Source organism: Thunnus thynnus, chromosome 8 (assembly GCF_963924715.1).
Source record: "Thunnus thynnus chromosome 8, fThuThy2.1, whole genome shotgun sequence".
In the NCBI taxonomy this organism is placed as follows: Eukaryota; Metazoa; Chordata; class Actinopteri; order Scombriformes; family Scombridae; genus Thunnus; species Thunnus thynnus.
The window spans coordinates 19,745,566-19,772,705 of record NC_089524.1 but is presented as its reverse complement, the minus strand read 5'-3'; the positions used below and the strand labels follow the sequence as shown (position 1 = coordinate 19,772,705).

General features: G+C 39.5%; 1 protein-coding gene across 3 annotated transcripts; it reads right to left on the bottom strand.

The window, feature by feature from the left end:
* Window positions 1-483: 483 nt before the first annotated feature.
* eps15 (epidermal growth factor receptor pathway substrate 15) lies at window positions 484-25,140 on the bottom strand. Of its 3 annotated transcripts, none has more exons than XM_067597008.1 (25): window positions 25,054-25,140; window positions 22,098-22,139; window positions 21,326-21,415; window positions 21,177-21,224; window positions 20,980-21,075; window positions 20,675-20,737; window positions 20,291-20,416; window positions 19,823-19,882; window positions 19,156-19,431; window positions 18,793-18,938; window positions 17,321-17,477; window positions 15,901-15,983; window positions 12,706-12,778; window positions 11,485-11,646; window positions 11,115-11,312; window positions 10,536-10,967; window positions 10,286-10,366; window positions 9,440-9,602; window positions 9,267-9,311; window positions 8,724-9,106; window positions 8,324-8,393; window positions 8,131-8,201; window positions 7,065-7,200; window positions 6,724-6,929; window positions 484-3,101 (listed from the first exon to the last, which is right to left on the bottom strand). In XM_067597008.1, exons 1-25 carry the CDS (start codon window positions 25,078-25,080, stop codon window positions 2,961-2,963), a joined length of 3,375 nt encoding a protein of 1,124 aa, XP_067453109.1. In that variant the 5' UTR covers window positions 25,081-25,140; the 3' UTR covers window positions 484-2,960. The 3 variants fall into 3 exon arrangements, with proteins under 3 accessions (XP_067453109.1, XP_067453111.1, XP_067453110.1); XM_067597010.1 differs by having other exon boundaries at window positions 19,201-19,431; XM_067597009.1 differs by lacking the exon at window positions 25,054-25,140 and adding an exon at window positions 22,990-24,017.
* Between the last annotated feature and the right edge of the window lie 2,000 nt (window positions 25,141-27,140).

Below are 27,140 nucleotides of genomic sequence, written 5' to 3'. Positions count from 1 at the left end.
TACTTACTCGCTGCTTCCATTCCACTACATTTCAGAGGGAAATATTGTACTTTTTACTCCACTACATTTATCTCTGTTATATTGCAGATAAATCTGAACTTCTTAACTTTGGCTCATAAAGCTTAATGTGTTGCTATAGATTAAACTACCAAGTAGCATGTAAAGTGGTTACAGTTCACGCCACATTGATCTATATATATTGAACTATATAAATGTTGTTGATGCATAAATAATAACAATCCAGTAATATAATATATATAATAAACATTTGATGAGGGTCATTCTATGTAATGAGTACACTGCTTTTACTTCTGATATATTGCTCATAATACATCTGTGCTATAACCTGTACATCCTTTTACTTGTAATGGAGTATTTTATTGCAGTATTGCTACTGTTACTTAAGAAAAGGATCTAAATCTTCTTCCACCACTTCCTGTTGAAGACAGCTAACAACTTGATCAAAGTAAAAACACACACACGCACACTGCAAAAACTACACGTTTTTAATTTTTTATTGTTTCAATTAAATGCATAACATGTTCTGTCCAAACCTCCCAAATAATGATTATTCTTACACGTTAGAAAATACAAAATAAAATAGAATTAGCTTGAGTTTAAAAAGCCTTTATGGGTAAGCCTACAAACAGAAGTGGTTCTTGGTTTGGAAAATTCAAGGACTCTGTACAAATGACAGTAACTGATGACCTTTACATGCGAGAGGATGAAAACGCATACAGTATAACAAGAGACTCAGCTGTGAAAGTGAAGAAAAGACAGACAACAACTCCTGTTCTCTTGTATTTACAATATATGTGAACTGCAATATGAGCTGCACTCAGTAGGAAGTGTTGCATCAGCCACAGACAGTAGACTGCTTAAACATGAGAAGAGGAAATTCATGACAAGGCTAAAAAGAGAGAGAGGAAAAAAAAAAAAAAAAAAAGTCAGAACAGGAAGGGCTGCCCAAAATGTTGTTCATTGTTTGGTCAGAAAATTACTTAAGAAAATAAAAAACAAAAGACCTTCTGCAATTCATTCAAGTCTTCCCTTGTCAGAAACCTTCTATCACAGTGTTAAGTAACTTTTAAAATGGGGGAAACACGACGTTACCCAACAGAAGAAGAATTACAGAACGGCCAGCTGCTGTGTGGGTGTTTACAAGCACGAGGATGCAGTGTGACGGGAGCGTTTCTGCTCACAACACTGTCAGGCTTTTTTGCAAGTTAAATCCCCACAGAGCATGAGGTGCACAGACGCTAAGCATATTTGACTGACTCTGTGAAATCCAGTTATCCTTAAGAGAGGGAAAATATCCTGGAGAAAAAAATGCTAATAAACACCAAGAATGGCACACTTTGAAACGAGGCCTGGTGTGAAATGTGGTGAAATGAGTCATATCTGTCCGACTCCAGGAAGTAGATCAGTTTTTAATACACTTCTCATAAAATAAGTAGTTATCCTTGAGCAAGACAGGAGGTTCCTTAAGTGGTTCAATCAGGATTAACAATACAATTAAGGTTATTTATTTAAATTTCCATTTAAATCTGTTTTCCCATGTCCATACCTTCATCTATGACATCCCACTTTCTATTTTTGAACTTATTGGTGTCCAAACTAACCAAACAAGCAAAAAAACATTATTTTTTTTTATCTCAGGTCACATTTATAAAATGTCTCAAATATTGCCTACAATTGATGGCTTATTAAGAAAATTAATGTAGTTATCATACCATTTAAAAGAAGAGAAGTTTCTGGGTGACAAAAACCCATTTTTAGAGCTGCATTATCTAAATCTCACCTATCAAATGTTGGACTTTAAACAGTGTTTACGTCTCAAAAATAATTATGCACTTACGTTCTGCCATCCACTGTAGTGTGCCCTGAATTTTAATGCAAAATGAATATGTAGTCAGTACTTGTTATGGATGTAGTTTCATTCCTTTCAGCATCTCCCACAAAATAAACTCTCTAACGCAGACAGAACAGAGGCAGGGAAAAGCAAGGCACAACCCAAAGTTAAAAGAAAAATAAAGTTTCAAGGAGCTGAATGTGGTAGCTGCGATGGATTTGTTCAATTTTAGTATAAATCTGCACATGCACTTCACATCATTTCACAGAGGACTGGTAACTTCCAGTTAAAATGGTTTAGAAATGTTAAATCCTGTCACAAAAAATAAAAAATGAAAAAATCTCATAGGCCTTGTGCTGTTGTACAGGACTGGAAAAAAATCTACCGTCACTACATTTCAAAAAGGGACTGGCTTTCACCTCTAGGTTTTGTTTTAGAGCCTTCAAAACCTCACATTGTTTTTCCTAGATTACTGTTGATATTTAGCACACAGTTCACAGCAGCTGTGAGCTGGAAGGAAATTTGGGGATTTCCATGCTCCACAAAATGACTAATGAAAACCTCAACATAAATTTAGAAGCTAGTGAGAGCTTAGACTGAATAATAGTGGGTTTGGTTAGTGGACAAAGACTGGACTTTTGAGTTTTAAGTGCATGTTTAAATAAATTACATTCTGGTGTATTAATGCGGCACTTGTAGCCTGGTGCTGAAATCAATGGGACATGAAAATCTTAACACTTGACAATCTCTAAATCCATATTCACTGCATTTCATTTTCAACAATCCGTTCTTAATAACGAACACTCCATCACGGTCCTCTCCTCTGTTTAAAACCACAGAGATCAACAGGTTGGGAAAACGCGGTACTGCAATGCCACTGAACTGTGAACGCAGTCTCGGGAGAAAAGCGTCGAAAGATTCAGAGATGGGTTTATTCTAAGAAAGTCTCATCATGGGGGTCAGCAGGTGCTGCTGAATCAGTCCTATACAGTCCCCACGTTGCTTTGGTGCTTTCTGGGCTAGGCCGGGCTGTGCTGTGCCGTGCCGGGCCGGTGGAGGGGGGAAGAGATGGGGGGGAAAGGGGGAGGAGGAAGGGTGAATGAGCTCCTCAGGAGAGTTCAGACTTGCTGAGAGCGATGGCCAGCTCCAGGTCTTCTTGTTCCTGCTGGGTGAGCCTGGCGAGTCGCTCCTTTTCCTCTCGCTCGCTCTCGCGCTTTGCCCACTCTATCATGTCTTCCTCTGTTGGATACTGCTCCGTGAACACAGAAAACACACACACATACACACACACGGGGAAGGAACGCACACACACATATGCAAGGATATATGAGGATAAAGGAGACACACAGACAGACACACATATACGTAGTTAACAGATTCTCAAAGATAAAAAAAAAACTTGTGCATAAATCCCACTGATAAATTTGTGGGGGGTGTTGCATGACATTGTACAGGTGTTTCTGTCTGTGTATACCCCTGTGACATCCATGATTACAGGAATAATTCCTGAAAGGGAGTAATCTTGTGGCCAGAATGCTGTAGTCACTGTAAGAAGCATCTGTAAGCGCTTAAACTGAGGCTTCTATGAGAGTGAAAATAAATCATGAGGTTGCCACAGTGTCTGTGAGGAGCTTTGAGAGGAGGTTGTCAGCCATCACAGTGTCTGATCTAAATCCCTGAACTGTTGGGGGCAGTATGGATAAAACGCTCTTTCACGCCATATGTAGTTTTATATCACAATATTGATAGTATTGTACATTTCCTGGAAAATGCATTCAAAAACAGTTGATGGATGTTTGGTTTTGGCTAAAAAAAACTTGACAAATACAGGTACTTCATAAAAAAAAAAAAATCAGTAACTATTGAACACATTATGGCACCCATAAATATGAACAAATTCATATCATCTCATGGTATATATCATCACACCACCCACACCTAACTGACATTTATGATCAACACTTTGAAACCTCACTGACAAAGTGGAAGTGTTTTGTTTCACTGCAGGAGAAGCACAGGTTTAACTAATCATTAATTTGTAACTGATTAACGTCTATCATTACCAGCGCCCTCAAAGTTACAAGCTTAGACTCATCAAACACGTCTGTCATGAGAAAGATCCATCACTGTGTTGCCTACAAATCCAAAATGTCATGTTTCAGTCCCCCTACCAACCAACCTTAAAAAGCAAACAAACAAGCCATTTATGTCCATTTAACTGGATCAAAGTTGACCATGAAAAGAGTGACAGTCTTCACCCTTCAGGCGTGTCCTTTTGTGGTCACATGTGATCAGATCAGAGCTGGGAACAAATAGGAGTCATGTGACCAAAATCACATCCTTTTACGGGTTCAAGGCAACAGCAGTAAGCTGCTGTTAATCATTACAGACAAGACATGCTGTGTCAAAAGGTTGATTATTCTCAATGACAGACAGAAGCATCGCAGGTCATCAACTTTGTAAACACCCATGCAAAACAAAAGTAGGCAGCGATAACGACGGTCACTAGTAGGTACTTTTAAGAGCCGATGATTTCGGTGTGCGGTGGTGCAGGACATGCATGATGAGAAGATCTAAGAAACATGTAATGGACTCAGAAGAAAACATGCATTTAACACTGCTGCTCTCAAATATGAATGAAACCAGACATCAATAAAGTACTTAGCAGGAGAGGAGATGCTTTTTATTGAACTTTAAAGAAAACCCTTCACATATATGTTATCTGGTATTTTTTTTTTTAAATTTTTGTCCACTTTACGTTTAGTCACTGAAGTGCTTTGATCTGTCAAAAATGCTTTAAAAAAGGACCATACTGGTGTTATTGCATCTTTTAGCTTATTTAGTGCAAATCATCTATATTTTATATTACTGCCAAACAGTTTCCAAAGCATACCACACTGTAGCTTTTCCTTATTTCCAAGTAACTATTTGGTTTACCTTCTGTTCGGTACAGTGAGAAAATATATCCGTATTGCTTGTGGCACTGCGATGGAAGAATTACATAACTTCCAAACAGAAGTAGGCTGCTTGAAAGAATAGAAATGTTCAAATAATACAGAAGGTTTTGAAAAAAAAGTCAGTAGTAATGTTAAGTATAGTGACAACTTGTGATAAATTAACTGAAAATGCAAAAGCTGCGGTATGGTCCTTTAAAAACTCACGCAGTTGCTTATAGTGATGTCATGGATGCACATAGAAGCCATAGATGGTGCCCTTGATTTAACTCTTTATTCAACTTCTTTGACAGAGGTGTAAAGACACAGAGAGACAGAGAGAATACAGCCGATCTGTTTCTCCACAACACACTGCGGACCAGACAAGGGCTGAGACTGGGATGAACTGATGAAGGGATAGATAGATGGATGGATGGATGGATGCATGGGAGGAAAAAAAAAACAAAACAAAAACAAAAACAATGATTTGAGGAGTGGCAGTGGTGTGAGCGAACGATAGCCAGCTGATCAAACACACAGTTAGTGCGTGCAGGTTACACGGGGACATGCGGGATAGTCACGTGAGGGAGAGGCACTGAAATCAACACTCATTTGTTTTGTAATAATAAAAGTCATCCATCCCAAATTCACAGCATGACGGTACATTTCTATGCACTATTACAAAAGGAGGAGCTCACATGATTTTAATACTGTTAACGATGTATCCGCAGGAGTTCAACCCGTGTTTAGACCAATTCACAATGCCCGTTTGGTATCTTTTTTGTTTTTTTTAGGATGTCAGGTATTTTATATATTAAATGACATATTTACACATATTTCAGGGTTGGGAAAGAAAATCCAGGGAACTGTAATTTCTTTAGTGCAGCCAGGATTAATTGTGAGAGGAAATTATTAAACGCAGTATTTCTCTCTGTAGTGCACTGGAACATATTTATTCAGTGAGTTTGTATAACAGCTATATCTTCATTAACTTCATAAAACGAGATCTCGCTCATGATGCAGCAGGCGCTCGTCTGCTTCTCGTTAAATCAAGGTCAACTGATGTAATACCTTTCTGCCACGATTGTTGTGCTGACTCAGCAACAAATAGACTCTGAGCTCAGTCATTGGTCAGACCTAGTTTGAACCAGTTTGAAATTCACCTGAGACACAATTGCAGTGTAATAAAAAAAAAAAGAAAAGAAAAAAAGAAAAGGTGCATAAAATATTTCTGCGAGAAAAATGTTCTCATAAAAAAAGATATCTCATGAAATATGCACAGGATGTAATGTCACTGTACTGAGCTGGGATGGCTAACAAAAGCCAAATGCAAGCTGCCTGTCATCTCTCCATTCACTGCCAAACATTACCAGGGACTCCAAAACCTGTCTGCATCTACAAATATGTTGCAGACTTCATATATTAAATATATTTATAATCACATTCCTGTACATTTCTTCATCAAGTTTGACAGTGCAACTTCAATCATAGGGCTTAAATTAAGTGCAATCCAGATATAAATCAGTAACAAAAAATAACTACAAGTAGGAAGAATCTTAACATGGCAAGAAAATATTCGTAATAAAATATACACAAGCAGCAGCGGACAGGATGCAAGGAAAACAAACTCAAATTTAGAAGAGTCAATAGCTTGTGTCAACTTAGCTGTAGAAAATGAAATGACCAAATAAACAAATGAAGCATGAAGAACCTGTGCCACTTTATGTCAGCTGATTAGTTCACTTCTTTAGGGGTTTTTACTGGCAGTGGATGGAGTGATTTATAAGGCTGGCCTGATTTGATTGGTGGATTGTGGTTTAACTGAACAACTGGATGCGATTTATGAGCAGGGAAAAAAAAGAGAGAGAGAGAGAGAGGAGGGCGTGTCTACAGAGAGTCAGGTGGAGGTGAGGGAGAGGGCGAGAGGGAGGTGCTCACTTTGTCAAAGCTGGCAAATCGGTCAGCTTCCCGTACGTTGTGACGAGGAGGGGAGGAGGGGGCGAAGGGGTCGGCTAAAGGATCCTTGGCAGGCAGGGAAGAGGAGGAGGAAGAGGAGGAGAAGTCTCCCGAAGTCTGTGGGAGGAAGTGCCCTCGTCGATGGAAGGAGTCAGAGGACTCTGTTCTGGAGATGGAGGATCTCTTACCTGGACAGGTGAGACACAGAAAAGCGACATTAAGACATTAAAATGAAACACAGAGGGAGGACGGGTGGAAAGACAGAGCAAGCACAAATAAAGTGTACCTTTACCATAATAAGACTGAACAATACAAGTACTGACCTGGAGGTGGAGGGGGGGGTCTAGTTGGCGTACCCGTTTTTGGGGGAAGGGCTGGGGGCATTTCGGGGCTGGCAGACTGGTTGTCATCCTGGAACAGGTTCTTATTGTTGATGCCAAACTGGTCAGCACCGTTTGACTGAAATCACACCGAGTAAAACACATATTTATAAAAACAGGGAAAAAATATGATGAGGAGTTGCAGATAGGAGGAAGACTCAGAGCGTTATTGTGCCATCTGCTTGCTCTTAAAGGACCAGTTTTTCAAGAATTAGGGGGATCTATTGGCAGAAATGGAATATAATATTAATAAGTATGTTTTAATTAGTGTATAATCACCTGAAAATAAGAATTGTGTTTTTGTTACCTTAGAATGAGCCCTTTTTATCTACATAGGGAACAGGTCCTCTTCCACGCAGCCAGCCATATTGCACCGCCATGTTTCTACAATAGCCCAGAACGGACAAACCAAACACTGGCTCTAGAGAGGGCCTTTCGAGTTTTTTGCGAGTTTTGTGGGCACAGTAGTTTCTTCTACGCACTTGGAAGGGCAGGGTGAGGAGTGTTCAGTTGGTTGCAATCTGCAACCTCACCACTAGATGCCACTAAATCCTATAGACTGGTCCTTTAAAGTTGAGAAATGCACAGCAGAAATGTTCTGATATGACTCCATATTTAGTTAATAAATGCAACACACTTGTCACAGCTCTTACTTTGAATGTCCAATAATTTATGACACTGCCCATGAAAAACGGTTGTGAATTGCTGTTACTGTTGCAGTGGTTTCCTCACAAAAACCACAATACACTCACTAACTCACTGACAATCTCCAGTTTCAGTCTATACTTGTTCTGGTTTTGTGGCAGAAGTGACGCAACAATTTCAACTTCCACTGACGCAACTGACATTCAACCTTTCAGTCATTATTAAGGAGCAAATATTCAGTGTGTTTCACTACATACAAAGTGTCACAAACTACCAAATTTCATTTCAGTGCTGTGTACACTGAGGACATTGGAAGAGAGGACATGATCAGCACAGCTTGATCGGAAAATGATCTGAAAATTACCTTTGTCAAGGCACTGAAATCTGCAAAGCCCCCTCCAAATGACTCATTACCAAACACAGCAGCAAATGGGTCTGAAACACATGAGCACAAACTGACTAAGCATATAAAATTGACAACACTCCCACTACTGTAATAATGTAATAATGTATTTTGTACAATATTATGCGTTCCTTTTTTTTTTTTTAAGTCATACCTGGGTCTGAGCTGGCACTCACTGTAGTACCACCTGGAGCAAATGGGTCATTGGTTGCTGCAGTGTCCTTCTAAAAAACAGAAAAACAAGCATATTCAGAATATTGTACAGCTGTGGACATGTGTATCAAACTTAATGTGATGTGAGATCAAGGGATCACCGGTTATTAAAATTCATCCTGAGGATGTTTAGGGTTACTGATAACTCTAACATATTATAAAAAATAACACATCAGACTTTGTCAGGGATAGATCGATAAATCCATTACTGTCTCTGATATTCTCACATGAACAACATGAATGAATTTCATGGTAATCCATCAATAGTTGACACATTTTAGTCGAGACCAAAGTGGGCAAATCATTACATCGTCACTATGTTTTACAGTAGTCCTACTCACCAAAGCCAGATCAGAGCTTGGTGGAGAGCAGTTAAAGGGATCTGTCCCTCCGTCCTGAGAACCAAATGGATCCGCCTCCCCCGTGGCGTTCATTTTGCCTCCGAATGGGTCAGAATCAGCCTTATGATTCCCTGCGGAGCTGAATGGATCCTTGGCTGCTAGAGCTGGATTGGTGGATTTGGAGGTAAAGGGATCTGGATCTTCTGCCGGTGCAGCTGTGGCATCATTCAGCTTGGCTGCAAACAGGTCCGGTTCTGGCGCGTCGGCAGTGGTGCCAAATGGGTCAGCTGAAGCAGTAAAAGGGTCATCTGAGGAGGTCTGTGTGAAGAAAGAGTCTGCAGCAAAGGGGTCTGTCCCTTTGAATGGATCTCCTCCGAAAGGATCTAATCGAACAAAACCAGCAACAGATACAGTGTGTTAACATTTGTTATTGTTAAAACAATGTTTGTCAGATAACCCATCAAATGCATTTTATTAGGATTTGTTTTACATTAAAGAGATTAGTTTGCCTGTTCATCAGCTTCAAGACTGTGTTTAACTCACCTGCAACATCTGCTTTTCCAAATGGATCATCTTTGAATGGATCATCTGCGAAGGAAAATCATCATCAAATTTGAACGAGATAGTCTTTTACAAAACAGGTGGAATTTCAGCAGGAAGTTTGACTCTTTATTCTTAAACTGTTGACTGAACTTCAGACATTTGAGAGGACTCACGGTCAGTAAAGGGGTCTGACTGGAAGAAGTCCATCTCAGGCAGGGAGGGGGGGTTGGTCTGGGGTGGCATAGAGCGAGGTCCAACTTGAGGTGGTAATGAGGTGACAGTGGTTTCTGGGGACTCTGCAGGCTCCTGTTTGCTCTCTGGCTCTGGTGATGCAACCTGTTGAAGCGTGACACGAGCTCTGTTGATTAGCCTGAACATCAAAGTAAATAACTTGAACATTGTGTTTACTCAACATATTTTGTAGAACACGTCTCTGAAAACCTCTGAATGATCGGGTCGGATCCCAAAGCAACCTCAAGCATCTTCTCCTGCATTAAGATCTTTCAGTATATGATCAGATTATCTTGTATTTCCATGTTTTCCATGACAAATATTTACAACAAATATTTTTGATCAATAACCTCAATATCGATATTGCAACAATATTATAGGGATGACTACTGCTGCTTTCACAAAATATTTATACAATGAGATTTTTGATAAATAATCATTGGTAAGTTCAGAAAATTACATCTTTTTACTGTAATGCAACCTTTAAAACGATCAAATCAATATAATCAAATAAAAAAATCTATATAATAGCAATGTAGTGCCCAGCCCTAGTTGTAATGGAAACAACAGCTCTTTAGACACACCACATGACCCACATCTCATGCCTGTGTCTTGTGTAAACAGCTTTACACAGGGACACTGTGGGTTAGACAAAGGGCTGTGGTGATAATGTTTTAGAAAACCTGCTTTACAAATGATATAACACTCTGCAAAAATACACAGAAACTAGAAATCTAAATTTACTGTCTGTATGACAGAAGTATATTTTAATAACTCTGGGCCTTTACCTCTGGTGGGCTGGCTTTAGGCGATTCCTCTGTATCATCTGTGACTTCTGAAGAGACATCAGGAGTAGGGCTACTGTGTTCCTGTAGACATGAAAGGACAACAAAGCAATGACGCATATTCTGACAACTTATACATTATATTTTACATTTTGTACAATTCTTGTTTTGCTGAAAAACTGTGATTACACCAAATGTAAATTAAGTCTGCAATTATTGCATGTTTGCAGGTGTTTGTTAGTGTATTAATTACCCAAACACTGTTCTCCTGTGGCTTGGCAACAGTCGAAATATTACTGATATTACTGTACTTCTCAGAGGAGGCTAGACTAGTATAGAGATCATCCAAGGCATCATGTTTCTGCTTTTCCTCCTCTGACGTCTTAGGACTCTCTTCCTCCTTCTCTTCTTCCTCTTCTCTCTCATTCACTCCTTCTTTCTCTTTTTGATCCGAATGTTCTTTCTGAAGATTGCTCACAGCAGCTGGTTCCTCCTCTTTCAGCTCTTTAGGCTGGTCCTCCTTGAAAAGGTCCTGCTGGAAGAGGTCCCCCTGGTGCAGCTCTGCTGTGGGTCCTGCTGATCCATTGACCATGACAGGAGAGCTGTCCTCCAGGGCTCTCTTCCAGCTGAGCTGGGCAGTCACTGACCTCTCCTCCACCTGAAGGTCGTTCAGTTTCTGCTGAACCTAAATGGCAGAGAGATGAAGAGGTTAAAAGGAAAACGAGAACAATATGGAGAAAGATAAGAAGGAAAACAGATTGAAAACATGAATCCTACAAACTGCAGAGAAAGGAACTTTTATGAGCTCAGGACATTGATTTTTCAAACTGACCTGTGCAACTTGTGTGAAGGAGTCACGCACAGACTCCTGAAGAGGTGTGAGCTGCTCCTGAGCGGCCTGCACCTTCTCTTGCAGCTTCCTGCTCTCTTCCTGTAAAGCTAAGAGCTCCTCTCGAGCCTGAACCAGCTCCTCCTCATACTGACATATCCTCTGTTCCTGCTCCTCATGCTCCGACTGCAGTGATGAAATCTGAGATAGATGAAACCAGTATAAATAAGCTGGTGACTGAGGATAGTTATGAGACTGAAATATGTTAACTATTTAATCTACTGATGTGTTTTACCAGTGGTCAGTCATTTCTATAATTACATGCTGTAGCTTTCCAGTATTGAAATTGATAAGAAAATTCTACCAGACATACCAGTTGGGTCTCTTGGCTGGTCTGCTGGCGAATGTGAGCCAGCTGCTCCTCCAGGGAGCCCTTCTGTTGGTCCAGCTCCTCCAAGGCCTCCTGGACTTTCTGACGCTGAGTCTGGAGCCGCTGCAGTTCCTCGCTCTCCTTTGCCACCTCATCCTGTAAGTCCTGTATCATGTGTGTATTGTAGGATATTATTAGAAATGCAGGCGTATCCGTTCCATTAGACTGGCAACTGAAATTGTTCCAGAAAAGCTTCAGAAAACTATGTGAGGTTAGAAAATAATCAAAGGAGTAATTTTACCTCATATATAAAAACTTATACAGATATACAGACGTGATACCACACCCACCCACAAAGATATTTAGTAATTTTGTATGCATTGTTCTCGACGTTTTCTTAAAATGCAGCTGAAAAGTCTGACTGATTGAAAAGTCTTCTAAAATGGTGCTTTCAAGTGAAAACTGGAAAAATGATTTCCCTGATCAGAATTTAGTTTATGAAACCAATGTTGTTTTGCAGCTGACTTCAAAGTAATGGATGTTACTGAAACACCGCAGGGGAAGTCTTAGAGCAGAATATTTGCAAGGCTAGCCGGAAATCACGACAACCAAAGCATAGAATATGTGATGTCCAGGAATGAACTCAGATACACAAACACAATACAGTATAAATGGCCAAAAGCACTCAAGGCTACCCTGCAGTGCAGCCAAGAAATTCAGCTACATCAGCGTTAGACTCCCTTGAGACCCACCCCTCATGCTCCGACATCGGACTAAAATTCCCCAAAGCGAAGCCAACTAGCCCTTTAAGTCATCAGCTCCCAAAATAGAGCCCATCTCTCAGGCTCAAGAGCAGGCAGACACGCCTACACAAGGACACCAGCCTCTCCCTCTCTGAGCAACAGTAACTGTTTCTGAACAAGCATTTGAGACTGCCAGCCAAATACGTTATTGATCTCCTACTCCAGTATATTCATCCAGACAAAATTGAATAACTGCTTGAGCACCTACGTCAGTTTCTTTCTGTTTTGTCTAGCCTGGATTTTTATTTGAAAGAAGGGACAAAAAGCAGAAATAAATATATCTATGAAAAGCACCAATTACAAAAACAATAGAACAGAGAAGCATTCATCTTGTTTGCACATAACTCCCTCTTTTCCTCTTCACCCACTGTAAAAGGAACAATGACAAACTCACAGACAAACAAAGGCAGTGAGACCTTACCTGCACTTCACTGCTGCGCTGTCTGATGGCCTCCTCCTTCTCCTTGATCTCCTCTTCCACAGACGTTTTCTCCCTGGGGGTCCAGCACAACAGACATGAGTATTTAGCCACCAAAGACAGAGAGGGTAGACCTGGTACTCCAAGCCCACCCAGCCCCAGCCAGCTCTCTTCACCCTGCCCCTGAGCTGCTGCCACCACCACCACCTCCTCTTCCTGAGCAACCATGATCCTTTCCTGAAATCACAACTCCACAGTACAGAGAGCCGCCTGCAGCTGGAGCAGGTGTGTCTGTGTGTGTGTGTGTGACGTGACACAAAGAAAGATGTAGTGTGTGTGTGTGTGAGGCTTCCAGTATAACAAGGCTGCAGATGTACAGCGCTGTAAGCTTGAAGAGGGTGAGTGTCGGAGAAAGTGAGTGTGTGCTTGCTCAGTTAAATGTGTGGGAGATGAGGAGTGAGAAGCAGATGGCTGACTTGACAGAGGAAGGGAGGGAGGAGGGACGAGTGATGATGAGCCAACCTACAACATCTATCATTTTTGCTGTCTGCGTGCTCGTCCTCCCTCTACTTTCCACTCTTTCATCCATACAGCCAGACAGAGAAAAGAAGAAATGAGTTGGGAGGATAGTAGGGATGTATCACTACTAGTGTACATTATTAATGTGCATTGTATTTAATATAAAACACCTGAAATGTTTCAATTAGCTTCAAATGTGTGTTGTAGTCAAGGTGGTGGTATAAGACACTTCATTAAAAACCCCTCAAACCATTAAACCTTACAAGTGATCATGAATGATAAGAATGATAACACTAAGATAACTGTCATTGTACATATGAATGAGGCTTAATATGGATGTAAGAGTCATTTTGCAGCAGATATTGATATCCAGTGCGTATTGGATTTCATTCACTTGCATGTCTGATATTTTTACCTCAGACTTCCTAAACATTATGAAATTATGAAAGTTTTTAAAAGTGCATTTTGTATGTATAAGAAAGGAAATAACATAAAAAGTAGAACAACAGCATCAAAGATATGGAAGAAGCACCTTATATATACTGACACTTTGATTTTAATATACCTTTCAGTAAAAACTGAATGCCACTATAAAAATACTGTTACCACAAGTACTGGTATCATTTTGTGTTATTTTTAAAGTGAGAGCCGTATTCTTCTTGATCAACCCCCTCTAACTATTTATGTCCATTTCACCAGACTGCTCACTTGTTTTCTCTCAGTGCTAATTATTGCCGTCTGTGGAGGCTTGTGCACTACAGGCTATGAGAGTGAGAAGCTAATGTTTTGTTTAGGATAGCCTAATGCTAAGACTGACAAATAACAAATACATTTTGTATTATTGTTTCAGTTCTGAAAACGGTATTCGTACATCCTAAACAAAAGGTAACATTCAAGTACGTATTATGCACATTTGTTGTGTAAGAACAATACATAAGACAACACTCTCATTATACCAGCTCAGTTTCACTTTTAGATGACTGAATTGAACAAAAACAAGCATCAACTGTAGAAAGCACTTATCCTCAGCCATCCATCTAACACAGACCAAAAATAACACAACAAAACTTTCAAACGCAGTGCCTATTTTTATATCCTCGCTCTCCTCTCACATCAAAATGCATAATTCCCTTGATAATAGCACATCTTCCACCCACAAACCCACAGTCAACTAAAGCGGAAAATCGCTCCCATCCTCCTCTTACCCATCACCATCATCATCACCATCCTCCTCCTCTTGGGCAGAAGGTCGCTGCCACATTTTGAAGCAGTCACAAACATGCATCATCTTTTCAAGCTCTCGGTGCCTTTCTGAAGCTCTGAAGCTCTCTACTAGTTTCCACTTCAGTTCATCTTTCTTAACTCTCAGTCCTACCTTGAACAGCTGGCATCTAACATGCGTGTAAACATCTGTGTCCGTGTGTGTGCATGTATATATCGAAAGGTGGGGGTGGGGTGGGAGGCCTCTTTTTCACTTCTCACTCTCAGCTTGCTTTCATAAATAGGGAAGCTGTAAATTATGGAAATAAAGTCCATAACAACTGATTCTGATTAACATGAAGCTTGTATTGTTTGATATTGAATCCATAAGGCAGCCTCCAGTTCATTGTGATTTGTTCTAAAGGTTTGTTAAAGGATAAAAGGTTTAAATGAAGCACAACATGCAGAACTCATTCAGCATCAACACTGCTGTTACAGGATATATTCTAAAAAGACAGATTAGACTCTCCATAGTACACAAAGTAAACCATCTTGATAGAGTTAAACAAGCAAAGTTTTCCTTGTCATGATCTTAAAGACAGCCTAATCCATTATAAAGATGCACCAAGATGCTCAATATGAGTGTCTTGGGTAGGATTTTGGTTTTAAAAAGATGATATGAAGCAAAAACAGGTTCTTCCTTCCTTCACTCCTTCTTAAAAGGAGAGAAAGTTAAATGTATCTGGTAGAATGTTTTTTTTTTATTATCTTTCTTCCAAATAAAGGTAAGGGGAAGTAATACAGTCTGGCAAACACATATTGCATATCCTGCACATTTCCTTCTCTCTTAACTTCCACATCACTGTCAACACCAGCTACATAATTCACCTTTATAGACTGCTAGGTTTTACCAAATGTGCTTCACAAATACCAACTGTTTTAACATGGGATTAGTAGTTATATATACAATTTATTTGAGTTTATATTATCGAGTATGCAGCTCTATGGATTAGAAAAAAATACTTCCCGATTTGTAGGCGAGCTTGTGAATGTAGCGCTGTTTTTCAGTCGACTCTCAGATGTCAGACCTCAACATCCTTCCACACCTATACCACTTAAACCACTGCAAATAAATTCTCAGTTTGTGGGAAACACTGCTCCCTGATGGTCATTGCAAGACACAGCGATGCAGCCAGACTGTTGCTGTCACTGCCCCGAGGTCACTTGCCTGGACAGCCGACTGAATTTCAATCCCAAGAGCCTTAAATTACGCTATTTGAGAAGAATGAATTATTTAGTTTTAACTAAACAGTCAAAAACTGGCTTAAACACCTTATCTATTAGGAAGATTCATGACCATCCACATTAGTGAGGCCTCCCCTCATAACAGCAGCACAAGTAACATGATCTGCACCAATATGGTTGCAGCTTATAGGAAATTGCATGCATTGTACAATTTTTATAAGAACAAAAGCTTACCTTTGTAGTTCAACTATCTCATTACTAAGAGAGTCCAGCTCCTTGATGGCAGAGAAGTCAGCTGCCAGGTTCGCCACGTTGTTCTGGAGAAAATGTAAGACAGAGAACAATTAAGAGGTGGATCCCAACTGCAGATAAAAACACTATAACACTGAGGAACTCCTTTTACTCTGGGCTAAGAATTCACTTTCATCACATTTTAAAAAACTACGGAGGACACTGAAAGCACTCAGATGTTGGTAAAAATCCTGGATACTGCAGATACAGATATTACAGTATAAGAAACAACACGGTCACAGCACAGCACAAACAAATGAACAGCAGCTACACTGATGGTGTTTACAAAACATGCACACAAAGCCACTGATGAAGACAGGGATGGGAAGGGATGGTAAGAAGGTACGGTGGCTCGATGTAGTGATACAGGAAGGATACTTGTAATTAGGTCCTAGCAAAGCTCTGGGTTCTAAAGTTTTGTTGAAACACATCTACTGTTTGATTTCACTTTGTCATCTAAGCAGGTGGAGAATGCAACAACCTCATTCTGTTGTCCATTAAATAAGAAATCAAACAAACTTCAAGCCTTTGATTTGCAGCCACTAACTAGATGTGGTGCCATGGGTGCATCCCAAAATACAAAAAACAGCAGCCTCTACTCTAATCAGCTTACATCTGCAGCCTAAATACTGAAACAGCTAATGATGGTGATGATATTAAGATTTCTTGATAGGGAAGAGCATGAAAAAGCCAAATCAAAACATCAATTTTAATTGGTTAGAGCGACACATTGCAGAGAAGATGCCAAGGAGAGGTAGCCTGTTGAGAGTAATGAGATGCACCAGACTGAAGTAACTACTACACACTCACTCAGAAGCGTCCCCATACACATGTGAAGTGGACGAAATGTAAAAATGCAAAGAGCAGACACAGAGGGGACAGCAACAAAGTGCTGCACTGAGAGGAAAGGAAAGACACACAGTTGCAAGCCAAAAAAAAAAAAAGTCCAAAACACACATAAACACAACAGGAGAAAGAAGGAATAATGTAAGTCAAAAAAATAACTTATCCAAAAAATATAACAAAACAATCAATACAAATCATCATACAAACAATTTTTTTGTGCTTAAATAGCAAAAATCATGGTAGATGTCTGTCTCCTGTATATAAAACTACACTGTATCAACAAGCAATTCCAGTTATAATGGTTAAAACTACTACTGCTGTTCTGGTGTTGTAATCAATACCATCATCATCAGGGATGAATCACATGTAAATCAGGTTGAGAGTCAGGGCTGATGTGGGTTCACCAAGCAATCAGCAACAGATCGTTCAGGCAACTTATAAATGTACTGACGGTAAAAGGATCCAGACATCCCTCTCTATCATTTTATTTTTATTCACAGCGCTCAGAGTGACTCACCTGTTTGATGTTTTGTCTGTCGGAGGGAGGAATCATCTCTGGGGAGAGGTTCTGCGGAGGGTCCAGGCCTTTCGTCAGCTTCTGATTGATTAGATGAAGAGCTAGGGCAAACTGCTCTCGGGTCAGTTTTCCTATGTCTCCAATGTCACAGAGCTCCCTGAGAGAACAGTCACAAACACAAAGTTACATAAGACAGTAATGATTTACACCTCAGGCAAAGACTATTTTTGATAGCCTGACTGATCATCATGTTCAATGGTTATGGATGTCAATACACAGGACAGTCACAACAGGACAGAAGTTAATCAGCAGTGTGAAGTAAAAAAATCCATATGATGATATGTTCTCCTGGTTAGATGTGTCGACGGGCACTGCAGCGCTATGAAAACTGCTGTTATTATCCAGCACCAGTATCATGTACTGTACAATTATAGCTTCATATGACAATCAGGCTTAGTTCGCTCCATATTATCATTATATTTGTTGGTGTTGAAATGTTTGTGGTTTAATAAAACAAACAAACAAACAAACAAAAAACTTCATGGGCAAATTTTGGTCAGATTTTAGCTCATTCATTCATTTCCATCGTCATCCATTTAAACTGTCTGTTAAAGATGTTCTAACACATTTTGAATGTAAAGCCCCTAAAGTTAATATTGTTGTTAATGTGATTATAATGGGTATGTTTTTATTTACAAATGTCATTTTCCAAAAGAAAATTACCAATATTTTCTCTTTTCCTTCATGATTTCGCATATTGTTTTAACTCTAAAATCTCCTCAGAACCAAAAGAGTATATGTACAATTAATTATTAAATTACATATTTGCAAACATATAGAATTCAATTTGCCTTTATTTTTATGTATTTGTTTTCCGTATGTTTTTTTAATTATTATTTTTATTTTATTGTCATTGTCCCAATATTTAGTATTTCCTGTCACAAGACTTTATAATAATTTCAATTTACAAAGCTTTGTATTTTCAACCCCAGTCCTTACTGAAATGAAATTTTCTATTCTAGATTCATTAAATTTGTGCAACCTACAGTAACACTACTAAAATGACCTCTGGCAACTGTGATATTCTTACCTAATATTGTCACTGTAAAAAATGACTCTAAGAAGGAAGGAAATAAATTACATTACATGCTATGTTGGTTAATTCTCTTTCTCCATACTGTAATTTTACTGGTGCTATTTATTATAAGTACCATTTCTCCTCTGTTGTTCATCTTGACGTTTCTTTATTACATTTTTTTTGGGAGCGCTTACTTTTCCAGACTGAGGGTCTAAGGATACAGGGTGTCATATCCTGAAACCCTTTGGGGCAAATTTGTAATTTTAAGCTAAAATAAATCAAATTGACTTACTTGACTAGACAGTGAAAGTTTGAAAATCCATTAACAACATAATGACAATTTGTGTGTTTACAGAACAGAGCTGTGCATCAAAGCTTTGGAGTCCCTGCTTACCAGATGCGTGCGAGTGTGGCAGACGGCAGCCCAGTCTTGAGGAAAATATCTCTGACTTCAGGTCCTGATACCAGCCCATCCATGTCACCATCTGTCTTGTTGAAGAGTTCATCATACTTGGTTTTGTCTGCTGGCGACACCACCCACTGGATAGGAAACAAAACTTATATTTAACAACTTTACTTGCTTCATAATCACAGTTGGAATTTAAATCAGCCAACATTGATAACATTATTCTAACTCAAACTCAAAATTCACTTGCCTTCAAACTCCCTTTCGTCTTGTTCTTTTGAAAAACACACTGAACTAACCAATTTGACATCATTTTACAGATATGTGGTAATAAAATACAACATCCAAAACCTTTTCTGGTGCTGCATGCACAGGAGCGGCAGGTCCCGTACTCACAGGAGCAGCTGCTGGTGTTGGGACAGGAGCTGGGGTGGGTTTAGGGGGGTGGGGCATGGTCTTAGAGCCAGCGTGGGAGGAGCGACTGTCTTTGACAGAGGGGGGCGAGGGTAACAGGGGCATCACGGGAGGCACTGAGGGTTTTTTCCTCTTGGAGGGTGGAACCAGGGGAGGCGGTAGGGACATGGGGACAGGCTCTCCCTCCAAAGCTCTGTACACCAGATACATGGCCTGGGGAAGGGCAATAAAAAAAAAATCAATGATAAAAGACAATTACCCATAAACCATCCTGTAGTTATTCAGTCGTTGCACTTCTTCCACATGTCTTGAGGTCTACAGAAATGATTTTCACAACCTGTAAGAGCTTCCAAGATTGTATTTAAAATATAAGTACAGACATATAAACACAAAATTGGGTGTAGAAACCTTCAAATCTGTTCCTGGAGCAAAAATATTCTAATTGTGAAGACCAGAGAAAACTGCTGGAACTGCCTGGAGTATCAACGCTGTCATATATTGAGAGCAGGGTTGAATATATAAGTGAAAAAATAGCCTACAATGAGACTAACTGCAGACTCTAACTGTAACCTCTGAATTCTTTCTATCTGGGGTCATTTCTTACCACAGAAAACTCGTCTTTGTCCAACATGCCGTCTCTGTCGAGGTCACTGAGCTCCCACACCTTCAACACAAAGACACGGTATTGTTAAATGTGCATCATCACAAAACTATATGATACATAACGCCGTGTGTCCTTGAAAACTCTGACTCACTGCCAATTCTCACTTCCTCTCCGATTTCATTTTCTACCCAACATATTTTTAGTTTCACATCCTTTTTTTAAAACTGCATGGTGCTGTTTCATTTGATGTCAATCATGTACAGTAACAGTCATGTTTAAATAAGTTCCTGAGGGTTTTACTGCCACCTGCTGTACATTTGTAGCTATTTTTATTTATTTTTATGAAGCACAGCATTTCTCTATTTTGTTTTGTTACTTTGCCTGCACTGTTATTATTAATCCCAGCGCAGTAGATGAAACCAATGTGCAAGTGATCATCTGTACTGCTTCATAGTTTGGAGCTCATACCCTGCCCAAGATGTCCACTGGCAGTTTGGAGTTTAGCAGGACTGGCTTGACTTTGTCTCCTGTTAGCATCCCTCCTACTGGACCCAGACTTTCAAAGATGGAGTCAAACTTCATCTTCTCCTCAGGCTGGGGGAAAAAACAAAACATATGGGTGATTAAAGTCTCAGGGCGTAAACTTCTCATCCTGATGCAGCTAATTTTTAAAAAAAATGAAGTACACACTTGCTTTTAAATTGTTTAAGGTAGGCACTATTCGTTACAATGTACTATATAATAAGCTATCTAAATGTCATTTATGAGGAAGACAAAGATAACAAGGCAAATTTAAGATAAACACAAATCACTGCATCACTACACAAACAAAAAGACTTATTAATGCCTCACCTTGACAACCCAGGGAATATCAATGGCCACTCCTCCTGCTAATAGCGGGCTGCTTGTGTCATGCTGGAGATAAACGCAACTCTGTTAATCTTAGTCTAGAGTGAAAAATGTACTGTTTTTATGTTTGAATTCAAGACTGAATAATATTTTAAGTGCTATGGCAGTGAAATCAAATGTCAGTAGAATAGTTTGTCTTGACAGCAATACTTGCAAATGTATAATATATTTAGAGCTACCCTCAAACTAAAAGCAGCTGCATTTATAACACCTACAGTGTGTGTTGAAATGTGCAGTAGCAGACTTACAAATTTGGGGGGAGGAACAGCCACGTTAAGGCTTTTGAGCGCCACCTCCAGGCCATTCTGAGCACAGGCCACCAACCGCAGCGCTATGAAGAATTGCTGAGGGGAACAGAGGTGCAGTAAAGCGAGTCATCACACACACCTGATGCATCTAAAAACACACAAACCCTTTATGACGCGACTCCACAAGGCATTTTTACCTGTTTGTTGAGAGCCCCCTTCCGTTCAGAGTCTGCCAAATCCCAGATCTATGGAGACATACACGGTTAGCACATTTATCTCCATCAACATAACACGGCAAAGACAGCAGAGAGGTGTTGCACCTGCACTGATTTGACTCTTTCCTTACCTTCCCGAGGACCAGGTCGGCCAAGCCCGACCTCTTCAGGAACAGAGCCGCATCAGCCGCTGCCACCCGTCCGCTGCCTGTCGGATCAACCTGCACACAAACAGACAAAAACACAAACTCCATAAACCTGCACACACACACATTCATTAGAGCTTACATAATCTCAGAAACAACACTAACACATCTGTACTGCTAACAAACACATTGCATTTCTTATTAGCCAGATGCTTTAGACCACAACACTGACAAAAGAGCAGTGTTTGAATGTGAGAAAGCTCCAGCTGCATTCTTAGCTGCAAGTAAGGGAGAAGCAAATACAGAACAAATGAAAACTGTGAGAATTACACTGTGGGTTATGGGAGTGTCTGATTCACTTAAATCAATACTGATAATAAACCAAAGCCATTTTCTCGGCAGTCTATTAGTGTGGAATTGCATCTGTTAGTACTCTTTCATGAGGCTCACAGCTAGCTCCCCTAACATGTTGTGCAAAGGGAAACATTATTAATTCATAAAGACACTTCCTTTTGCTGGACACAGAGACTGGATAGGAGAGAAGAGAGATCACTGCAACACTGCACCACTGCAGTTTATTAATGCAGCTAAAGCTTAATTATGTAGATTCTCTCTAAGTTTAAAGGGTCTGTTCACCCAAACTACAAAAAAAACAAAGCAATTACAATACAATAGCAGCTGAATCAGCCTGAAAAGACACCATGTTCTACTCTTTATAAGCCATGAATTTTGTTGCTGTGAAGATATATTTGCATACCTGTCGATAGTATTTGTCATAGATGGGATTTCCACTGGAGAGCTGTTGGGGAAGACAAGAGATCCACATTTTTAAAAAAAAAGTTTACAGATTGAACCCAAACAGTGTTGATTTAGATCACATTTATATGCATAACCTCACTTTTCTCTATTCAAGCAGCCTGTTTAAGGTTTATGCATGCAACATATCAAATCCTTAAAATGGTTTTCAATATAATATGACACAGAAACTAGTGTTTCAAAAGCTTTTTCAATTCTGCACATTCAGATTTAAAAAAAGCTCACACGATCAACAAGTGTTTGCTCGCTAAGTGTGTCATCTGCTGAGCCAAGGCAGCTGTCAAAAAAAACAAAACAACGACTGATAATTCATTACAGATGGAGGAGGGGATTTAGTGACATTTCTGTCACTGAAACAGCTGAATAGTTTGTCAGTGGCCCAACACATCATCCAGGTAAAAATTAACAGTGACTTTGATCACTGCTCAGACAAAAAAGGACAAAAAGCAACATTTCAGTTGGTTCACTGTACCAAAGAACAGCTCTCGGTAGACCTGTTTTTTTATGAAAGAAGGCAAGGTAGCCAAGTTTCTTCAGCACAACACATATAGTTTAAGAGGACTAACCTATACCGATGTCAGATTAGGGTTACAACTAACAATCATTTTCCTTATATTATTCCTGTATTATCTTTTCAATCAACTGACTAATCATTTACTCATAAAATGCCAACAAAAGTTCTGAGGAGCTGTAGATAATCAACACGCAAAAACCTAAATATAATCAATTTACTATGTTATAAAGCAGAGAAAAGCAGCAAATGCTAACATTTGCAAAGGTGGAACCAGTTTTTTGCTTGACAAGTGACTTAACCAATTAATTGACAAACTCACCAATAAGTTCTGCATTAGTCAGACAATTCCCGTAATGATTATATGAGAGCTACTGTATGCTACATACAGTGAACTTGTATGAGTCAGGACGGTTTCTGCTGATTTGCACACAGAGATAGAGATAACATGTGTCTGACTTCAGGCTACACTTCCGAAGACAAGTGATAGTCCACTTGCAGAGCGACAACAGGGCCTCACTCAACAGACAAAAGCAAGTTTCACCTTATGTCATATCCTCCTTTAACAACCCCCTTTCCTCTTTTAATACAGCTGATCCTCCTCCACTTGGCAGAACAGGAAAAGAATCAGCGTTTCCTTCTTCATACAGCTGAAGCTGACAATTTGTTGATGTGCTTTTAAATCAGTGAAGTGAAAGAGAAAAAGAGTGGACAGTAATTATTTGAACTATGAATCAACTAGGGGAGTGGCTATTCAACCAGCGGGTAAAGCTGTCTTACTGAGAACAAACTGACATGAAAAAAATCACTCCCTGATGTGAAACAAAAGCAAACAGTATGGCCAAACTCTGCTTGGGTGTCAGCGTTGTTCAAGACTTACATATCTGAGGGAAGAAAAACACAGCTCGTCATAGTTGCCTGTCAACTGCCAATTTACAGTGAGATAACTGTCCGCACACACTTATCTTTCTCTGGCCAATGCAACTTTTTTCTGTGACACACAATAGTGTGCCTGGAACTGATGGTGGCTGTAACACTGTGGTCTTTGTACTGTTGTCTCTTTAATTGAGCATTGAAAAAACACCCTTCAATCATCCCCCAGCTCGTCTATACAAAACTGCAGCAGATAGCATGATACATCACAGTGCAGCAGCTGACAGGTCGGTCTAGTTTGTTCCAGAAATTTCAATTTACTAATCCAGCCATGGCAATAAAAACACGTTAATGTCACTAGCACCACCAAACAGTAGGTCTGTGTGGGGATTATCAGATGGCAAAGCCGACAGCATACTCAAAACAAGCATTACTGGCTGACAGACCGATAAACTTGCACAACACAGAGATAATATGAACAGGTTTTTGAACTCATCTGTAAGAGATAATGATGTCAAACCTGCTGCAGCTCCTGTCTGTTGTTAGAGGCAACAGTGGCTCAGGTAGCAAGTCCTGCACCTAGTTATTAGCCCTGCCTGCTACCTGCTAAATAAGTTATCTTCTATGCAACTATTTTCCATATAAGTTGCACTATCTACTTTACGGTATAGCACACAGACTGACATTTTGTGACAGCTCAGACGGCTTCTGGCTACTCAAGCTCACTTCCTCTTGCTAGCAAAAAAAAAAACAAAAAACGAAGTTCTCACTATCTGGACTTTTTGCTGTGAACGTTATTATGGACACAAAACAAACATAGTAGAAAACAAGCTAACAGTTAACGTTGTCCACTTTCACAAAAGGTCATAGAAGAAACACTAACCCAGTCAGTGAAGCCTGTTTACGTCTGATAACAGCAATAAACAGGTTGGTTACTCAGCCTGACCATGTAGCAAGCTACATAAACAGCAAAGCGGACGCCAACATAAGTGTTTAACATACACAGCCTGAAACTTTAGTTAATTTGTAACGTTAGCGGAAAACATTGTTAGCAAAGGCTTGACTAGCAAAACAAAAATGACAGTAAAGCCACAACACAGCCACACATGGGTGTCTCGTATTAACATCTCTTTGACCAGGACCAACTAGCCTGCATTAAAACGAGGCAGCGCAAAACATGATATATATATACACACGGAGCCAAGAAATGTTACATAGCTTATCTCAAGTTTGATAAAGCGGCTCTAAAACAGCTCAACTGTCCACACAAACTAGCTGTTAGCTGGCAGGCTAGCTAGCTAGCTACGCCCTTACGCAGCCCCCAAAGAGATTAGGCAGAAACTTTTCACAGCAGGACTAAACTTCCAAAAAAAGAGGGACGAGGATCGAGGCAAGTCCGCGTTTCTGCCTGCTCGGTTTCACCGACACTGTCGAAACGTCCCCCCGAAGCTGAGCCGACGGAGGAGCGCGAAACGTTTGCTGTCGTTAGATTAGAGTTGTGAGACAGTGTTACCTGAGTAAGAGACAGAGTGGCAGCCATAGTGTTTCTGTTTCCCACTGCTTTCACGCTGCGCTGCTGCCAGACACAGACAGAGGCCGCTGAAAAACCCGCACTGGACCTCCAGCACAGGGATCATTTCAGACATCTGACCGGACTTCACACTGTCTGTACTATCATCTGTCAGCCCTGCAGCCAAAAACAAACCATGCATGAAGCGTTAAATGTGTGAAATAATACAACAAAATCAGGGCCGTAGCAAGGACTTTATAAATACTGGTCATTGAGTCAAAGTGCAACCCTCCCATTTTTGGATTTTGCATAATTTATTCATTCAGTTAGCCGTTGTATTATACAATATTATATTTCTATCTATCTATCTATCTATCTAACTATCTATCTATCTATCTATCTATCTATCCTATACTGAGGACATAACCTCAGTGGTAACTCCATTACAATTAAAAGTCCTGCATGAAAAATCCTAATTAAAGATCATCTCCAGACATGTTTTAAGACATATAAAAATACTCTGCTTTGAGTAATAATCTGTCTACTATGGTTTTTCCACAAAAAAGTTAAATTACTTACTTAGAAATTCTTAAACTAGAATCTATGATATGTTAAATCTATGTAAATATTTTTCATTTAAACAGCTGGATACAAGATGTCTCCTACTTTACTGTGGAGTCTATTCTCAGTGTTTGTGCACTGGAGGCTTCAAGTTTCCACATCACACTTGTGTAAGTTGCATATTGGATCAGGATATGCTTCCAAAATAGTTTTAATGTCACAAATCATGCTTGTAGGGTACACCACTTTAACTTAGATTTTCAATGAGCACAGAGAAACTTTCCACTTTCAGCAGATGAATGTGAAAAAAAGCCTTTAAGTGTCAAACACTGCACATATATCATTCTGCACAGTGAAGCTCAAACATCCAACTGAAAGAATAAGAAAAACACATTTTTGAGTGAAGAGGGAGTAAAAGTGAAAGTACATAAGTATTAGCAGCTAAATGCACTTAAAGTATTAATAGCTGTCATTAGTAGTACTTAAAGTATTAGTATATATGATGTCATTAGATTATTAATACTGAAGCATCAGTGTATAAGTAGCATATTACCGTTGTAGCTGCTGGAGGAGGAGCTAGTTTGAGCTACTTTATATACAGTTAGCTAGTTTAGTCCAGTGGTTCCCAACCTAGGGGTTGGGCCCCTCCAAAGGGTCACCAGATAAATCTGAGGGTCATGAGATGATTAATGAGAGAGAAAAGAAGAAAAAAACAGTTTTGATACACAAATCTGCTTTCGGTTTTTGGACTGTTTCTCTAATCTTTGCTTTTTAGTGAAACGTTGGCTCATTTGAACATTTATTGAAATGAAACCATGTGAGAAGTTTAGAGGGAAAAATCATTATTTGGACCCTGACTAGACACTGCTTTTTGTAAGATGTCAAAAGAAAAAAAAGGTTGGAAACCACTGGTTTCATCTTTAACAATGTGTTGTATTTTACGAGCTTGTTATATTATCCATTGTGTTAAATCTTCATCTGAAAAGTAACTAAAGCTGTCAAATAAATGTAGTGGAGTAGAAAGTACCTCAAAATTGTGCTCAAGTACAGTACTTACAGCACAGATAAATGTACTTAGTTACTTTCCATCACTGCTTGTTATTGAGTCAAAGTCCTCCCAGTCCAAGTATGGATCTGAAATACTGGAATTACCCAATAAAACACACCATGTCATATTTTGGGATTTAAACTTCCCCCAAAAGTCCAATGAAAAATACTGAGGTCATGACCTCAGTGGTAGTTTGCCCTGAAGACAATTTAAAAATACTCCGTCACAAGTACAGAACTGTAATCTGCAAAATGCACTTTAAGTATCAAGTAAAAGTATTTGATGCAGAATGTCCCTTGTGTCAAAATGTTTATTATTATATTTGTAGATTATTTCTGACGCATTAACATTTTTCAGCATTTTAACTCTGTAATTAGTCAACGGTGAGCTATTTTAACTACTTTATATATTGTTGGGCAGTTTAATCTGTAGATAATTTCATAAGTAAATATGTTTTGTATGTGAAATCTGAATTTACAAA

Excerpts from the sequence above, each read along its gene's own strand:
- eps15 (XM_067597008.1), bottom strand. The coding sequence starts at position 25,080 with ATGGCTGCCACTCTGTCTCTTACTCAG. Across the intron at positions 21,225-21,325 it reads CCGACCTGGTCCTCGGGAAG|ATCTGGGATTTGGCAGACTC; the intron begins GTAAGGAAAGAG and ends ATGTCTCCATAG. Across the intron at positions 19,432-19,822 it reads ACAAAGACGAGTTTTCTGTG|GCCATGTATCTGGTGTACAG; the intron begins GTAAGAAATGAC and ends GCCCTTCCCCAG.